Source organism: Rhinopithecus bieti, unplaced genomic scaffold (genome assembly GCF_001698545.2).
Source record: "Rhinopithecus bieti isolate Rb0 unplaced genomic scaffold, ASM169854v2 scaffold_1070, whole genome shotgun sequence".
Classification (NCBI taxonomy): domain Eukaryota; kingdom Metazoa; phylum Chordata; class Mammalia; order Primates; family Cercopithecidae; genus Rhinopithecus; species Rhinopithecus bieti.
Window position 1 is genome coordinate 3,536,279 of NW_016803844.1, and position 6,567 is coordinate 3,542,845.

Consider the following 6,567-nt stretch of genomic DNA (forward strand, 5'->3'; position numbering starts at 1 on the left):
TATATATATTTAGGTTACATTATCTATAAATTTTATTTCAGAATTGAAAAGTGGCAATTTTAATATATAAAAGCGGAATGTTGGGCCCGATAAGGATAAAACCACTTGTTTAATGCGATTCATGTGAATATGATTTCAAATCATTCCCCACAGTGAAAGGCTTGAGGCTAATGCATTTATTATTTCCAGGTGAAAGCAGGCAATGTGAGTCAAAGTGGCTCTATCTTCTTATTTCTCAGAAGACATTATCAGCATAATGTAATCTTACATTCATATGATATTTGGTTTTAAATATAGTCAAATTGTGGGTATATTGCTTTATTAAATGTCGTAGATGCATTAAATCATGAAGCAGCACCTAAATATTGTACCAGGTGTCCTATGCAATGGGGCAAGGAGGGTAAGACAGCAACGTAAATGGATTCGGAAGGCCAGTGCGGACTATGGTAAAGTTGATTAAGTGTGTCCCACCTCAAAATGACTAGTGCTACTGATGTGCTTTGGCTGTGTCCTCATCAAAATATCACATTGAATTGTAGCTCCTACAATTCCCACATGTTGTGGGAGGGACCCAGTGGGAGGTAACTGAATCATGGGGGTGGGTCTTTCCCGCGCTGTTCTCATGATAGTGAATAAGTCTCACGAGATCTGATGGTTTTCTACAGGGGAGCTCCCCTACACAAACCGTCTCTTGCCTGCCACCGTGTATGACATGCCTTTTTCCTCCTTTGCCTTCCATCATAATTGTGAGGCCTCCCCAGCCATGTGGGACTGTGAGTCCACCAAACCTCTTTTTTCTTTGTAAATTACCCAGTCTTGGGTGTGTCTTTATTAACAGTGTGATAACTGATTAATATGGCTACCTAGTTCCAACAAATTGTTGCCATGTAGGAATATGGGCTGAGAATAACCAAATCTACACATTTTAAAAGGTAAGAAAAAAAAAAATTCTTAAGACAGATACAACAACTATGGGGTGGCAACTACACACATACTATTATGCTATCTAACATGGGACCATATTAAAAGCTACCTATTAAAATAAACAAATATTTAGCAATAGTGCAAATAGTTGATTTGAATGAAAAGAAACACTTTGTTCTATTGTTCTTGCCATTCCTATTTGGACATATTTATTCATATTGTGTTAAATTAGTATGCTTTTAGAAATGATCTGATATATGTTCAGAGTAAGATTTTGAATTGAAACGTATGAGAGATATTCTTTATCTGTAGCCTGCAGTGCTAATATTTAGGGATTAAGTAGTAATATAGACAAACAGATAACATACAATGTTAAAATACTGACATTCAAAGAATACAAACACGTTTGTTTTCCAGTTAAAACCAGCAGGGGGTTCTGTAATGAAGGGGCCCAGATAAATCACGTTATCATTTTTATTAACAAAATGAAACTCATTTAGCAGCATATCTCACAGTGGTGCTAACTTCCCAACTTAAGGGAAAAAAGACAAAAATAATACATCAGGACAAAGAATTTCTGGAAGAAGCTCAGGGGAATTTCAACTTACTGATTAGTTTTATGTGAGACTTTTTAAAGGATATTAATTCATGTTTTCTCAACCTAATCAGTTAGAAGTTTGAATGAATTTTCCTCTAAACATATCTAAAAATAAGTCAAGCTTGTTGAAAACTTTGGATTTGAGGAGAATATCCTAAAACATAATTTAGTTTAAATACAAATTTATATTTTCAACCTTAAATAGTCACCAAACTAAAATTTGAGCACATTGCAAAACTGGTATTTTGGAATGTCACTATACTTTCATTATGCTATAATGTCATTATACTATATTATACTGTCATTGCTGGTGAAATCAGGCCCTTGCTTTTGTTTTGAGGAGCATTAATGAAAGGTGAAACTCTTCAGGTTCCTGAAGAATCAAATAAACAAAACTAAAGAATCTCTTAAGTTTCCTCTACACTTTGTAAAATAGCTTGCACAAAAATGTAATACTGACCCGTGAATACCAGTGACTAGAAAGATCAAATTCCCATTGATCTTGGTACAGTTTATGAATTTGTCAATGTTACTGGAATCCACAGTTTGAGCTGACATCAATGATCCTGTGCCAATGCCATCACAAGCTGTAGAAACAAGACTCAGAGTTAGGGGACTGAGAAACTTATTTTTGGCCAATAAATCATTGCATCTTCATTATAAAATAGCAGAGTATTTTAATTGCAACATATAAAATATATTACAAATTTTGTTTTCTAAAAGTAACATAATTATTCATTCATTCAACATTCACTACTGGTTCTGCTTTAAAAACTTGTCCCTGCATTAAAATCGAATGACCATGACTCATCATAGAAATTACATTTTATATCAAGACCCAGTATACACACACAACACATACATAAGTTTAACAGAAATTTTATCAATCAATACTCCTCCTAACAACATAAAATTATCTATTTTCTACTTTATTTGAAAATATCATTTTTAATGATTTTGAAATGCTGGTAACTTTAGTAAAATAATTTCATGGCTTACATACTAATGCTCTACAACCTGCAATTTTAAAAACAGTGGTCTAATGGAGAATATATGTAAATAAAGAGTCTAATGATGTGAATTATAACCAAAATCAAGGGCCATTCAAATATTTATGCTTAAATTGAATGTGCTTTCTGAAGCTTCTAATTTAAACAACCAAACAAAACAATTTTTATGTGGGGGGGTACGTGGGGTGGTGTATAGAGAAATAGAGAGAGGGGATAAGGAAGAAAGAGAGAGGAAGAGAGAAAAGACCATCTAAAGTAAGTCTGGAGTTTGTCCTTTTCTAAGGCACTCCCTGATACCTTGAAAAGTTTAACAACATTCCTGAGATTTAGACTATATTTTCATCTGGCTTAATTTAGGTTTCATTCTGGTGAGGAATTAGACTACACACAGCTGGAAGAGATTCCGTCCTCCACTAGAATTCTATGGCATGAATTATCTGATATATTTACTTTAAACTTATGTTAAAGTTTCCTGTCATTTCATAGATCTCATCTTTCAAAATATATTTTTAAGATCTGGAGAGTAAATTTCAGGTCCCTATGCATCACTTTTTATGCTTAGCAGATAAATTTGTATACAGTGCCAAGCAACTAATATGTGTTGTGATGCCAACATAACCATGTGAACTCTTGTTTTTTTACAAAGCTTTTAAGATTTCCTATTGACAGAATAAAATGTAAGTGAGTTCCTATCAGTGTCACACCTGAATTTTTTTCTGGACCATTTTAGCAGATATAATTCAAACTCAATAATATACAGTGTTATAAAAGTTCATATTTTGAGTGACTGTCCAAAATTATGGAAAGCATGTGTGGGCAGGTTTTGGTTGTGAGAGTGGGTTTATATTAAAAAGTTGGTCCACTTAAAAGTGAATTAAAAACCTTGTTATATAGGCCCAGTTCTAACTAAATAATCTGAGCTACCACTCACCTTTTGGGCAAATGTCAGTGCAAGGTTTACACATTTTAATCCCATTTTCTTCTACTTCCATCTTGGAACTAGGGCAGGCACGCACACAAGAACTGGAATCTACCACAAAGTTATCTGTTTTTTTTTTTTTTTAAAAAAAAGAAAGAAAGAAAAAACAAAACAAACAAACAAAAAACAAAGGTCAAATAAGCATTAATGTTAACATTCAGCAAACAAGTTCAAAACAAGATATTTTATGGTTTGGAAATGATTAGCTTCATTGAGAGTGTTTATGTATCTTCCCCTTAAACAACTCTTTGTTTAAATATCTCAACCTGAAATCGTATTTCCAGTCAAATGCAATGTGTGTTAACAGCAACTAGTACTTGCTTGGTTACTGCTCCACATCCTGAATTGCCCCCAAGATAGACTAGATTTCTTTTATATACTTAGGAAACTACACGACATTTAGCTTGTGTGTTTCAATAGTTCCACTTCATTTCATGACATGATGCAAGTTTGAAGTCTAAAAATACTTCAAGTTCATGAAGCACAAATGAAGCTTAAGTTGAACTGCCTTGGATTAAGAGAGTACACTTCACATCCAGGAGAAAATGCTTAAAATGTGTTCTATTTTTCAATGGAGTGCCACAAAACCTTTCTCATATTTTTACACAAAGAAACAAAGTAAAATTGGAAAGGGTAGCACTTTGGAAAAGGCATATCAAATAGACAAGGAGCATTTTGTTACTCAATACTTGGATTAAATGTCTAGGAGTCCAGTGACCTGGGATATGTCAGAACATCCCCTCCAAAATAAAGGACAAATTGTTGCATCTAAAGGCTCTCACAATAAATGGAAATACAATACCTGCTAGGCCACTCTGGTTTTAAAAGTAGCATCCTTCCATGCCTAGGAATATTGCTCTGGCACAATATGCAATGTTGTGGAATGCTTACAGCGTTGAGGGGTGCCCAAAGCAGAAAAGGCATATGATGTAGATCTAGGCTGTGGTACAAGCAGTTTTGCTACTTGGGACATAAAACACAAGAGGCTCTATATTGGAAGCATCTGCAGTGGGAAAATATGCCATGTAGATTTATGGCAAATTTCATCAGAAAATCACAACAGAGACTTCTAGGTTTTCAGAGCTAAGTTATGCCACCTGTAGCATGGGATAGTATACCATTTAATAAACAGCTTTTGACATGCTTCTGAGTCCTGCTAGAAGTGGGTCTTGGGTCAGACCTTGTAGCCAGAATTGCCTATTATGAATAGGGTTTTGCTACAATGTCACAATGTCATCGTATTGGGCAGGTCCAATAGCAATCCATTGTAAAATTAAAGTAGGATATAAGCAGGGGCAGAAGCACAAGTAAACTGCGTAAGCAAATGGTTAAGACCCCCCAATGCCATCATCCACCACTGAGCTGGTCCCTCTCAGTCAGCTCATACCTATGGTTTGTGGGGGCTGAGAGAAGGCACTTAAGAAGAGCTAACAGAGTAAGACACAAACTAGACTAGGTATATGGATACTAGCTGAAAATGGCAGCTTCTCTGTCTGCGGTCTAACCTATGAGTGGACTTGAAACACAGAGACAAGAGAAAATCTTACCAACAGGCATAATTTTAGGTAGCAAAACTGATTACTCATTTTGTATGACAAGAGAAGTTGCTTGACCTTAGAATATATATTAACTCATGAGCTTGTCCTGAGAGAAGAAATACTGGAAATTTGAGCAGAAAGAGAATCTGGGGCAAAGGGATATATGAGAATCCATGAGAGTGGGTACAAAGTATGGAAAAATTTGTATTCCAAGTTAACATCCACACGAAAACCTCCACCACAACAAAGAGGCACTTTACTGACATGATATCAAAGTCCGATCTTGCTTTCTTCCCTTCTCCAAAAAGTGTTGATTTTGAGACTGCACCTTATCATAACCTAATTTCTATCTCAGGGGAACCCAACATGCAACAGATGCATACACGATATTAAATAGCCATTCTTTCTTCAAGGTCTGGTGATATGGTTTGGATCTGTGTCCCCATCCAAATCTCATGTCGAATTATAATCCCCAGTATTGGAGGTGGGACCTGGAGGGAGGTGATTGAATCATGGGGGCGGCTTCTCATGGTTTAACACCATCCTCCTTGGTGTTGTCGTGACAAGAGTGAGTTAGCACGAGATCTGGTTGTTAAAAAGTGTGTAACACTTCCTGCCCCTCTCTTCCTCCTGCTCCGGCCATGGAAGACGTACTTGCTTCCCCTTCACCTTCACTGTGATTCAAAGTTTCCTGAGCCCTCCCCAGGGTGTCCTGTACAGCTTGCAGAACCATGAACCAATTGTACCTCTTTTGTTTATCAATTACCCAGTCTCAGGTATTTTTCTTTTTCTTTTTTTATTATACTTTAAGTTCGAGGGTACATGTGCACAACGTAGAGGTTTGTTACATATGTATACATATGCCATGTTGGTGTGCTGCACCCATTAACTCGTCATTTACATTAGGTATATCTCCTAATGCTATCTCTCCCCCCTCCCTGCTCCCCACAATATGACCTGGTGTGTGATGTTCCTCTTCCTGTGTCAAAGTGATCTCATTGTTCAGTTCCCACCTATGAGTGAGAACATGCGGTGTTTGGTTTTCTGTTCTTGTGATAGTTTGCTGAGAATGATGGTTTCCAGCTACATCCATGTCCCTACAAAAGACATGAACTCATCCTTTTTTATGGCTGCATAGTATTCCATGGTGTATATGTGTCACATTTTCTTAATCCAGTCTGTCACTGATGGACATTCGGGTTGATTCCAAGTCTTTGCTATTGTGAATAGTGCCGCAATAAACATACGTGTGCATGTGTCTTTATAGCAGCATGACTTATAATCCTTTGGGTATATACCCAGTAATGGGATGGCTGGGTCAAATGGTATTTCTAGTTCTAGATCCTTGAGGAATCGCCACACTGTTTTCCACAATGGTTGAACTAGTTTACAGTCCCACCAACAGTGTAAAAGTGTTCCTATTTCTCCACATCCTCTCCAGCACCTGTTTTTTCCTGACTTTTTAATGACTGCCATTCTACCTGGTGTGAGATGGTATCTCATTGTGGTTTTGATTTG

At 36.6% G+C, this 6,567-nt stretch overlaps 1 protein-coding gene across 2 annotated transcripts in view; it reads right to left on the reverse strand.

The window, feature by feature from the left end:
* ERBB4 (erb-b2 receptor tyrosine kinase 4) overlaps positions 1 to 6,567 on the reverse strand; it is a 1,212,321-nt gene that overhangs the window by 334,141 nt on the left and 871,613 nt on the right. For both annotated transcript variants that reach the window (XM_017855612.1, XM_017855621.1), the window contains exons 8-9: positions 3,464 to 3,577; positions 1,983 to 2,109 (exon numbers count right to left, since the gene is read on the reverse strand). In XM_017855612.1, coding sequence (XP_017711101.1) covers positions 1,983 to 2,109; positions 3,464 to 3,577 — 241 coding nt within the window. The remainder of the gene's footprint in view (positions 1 to 1,982; positions 2,110 to 3,463; positions 3,578 to 6,567) is intronic.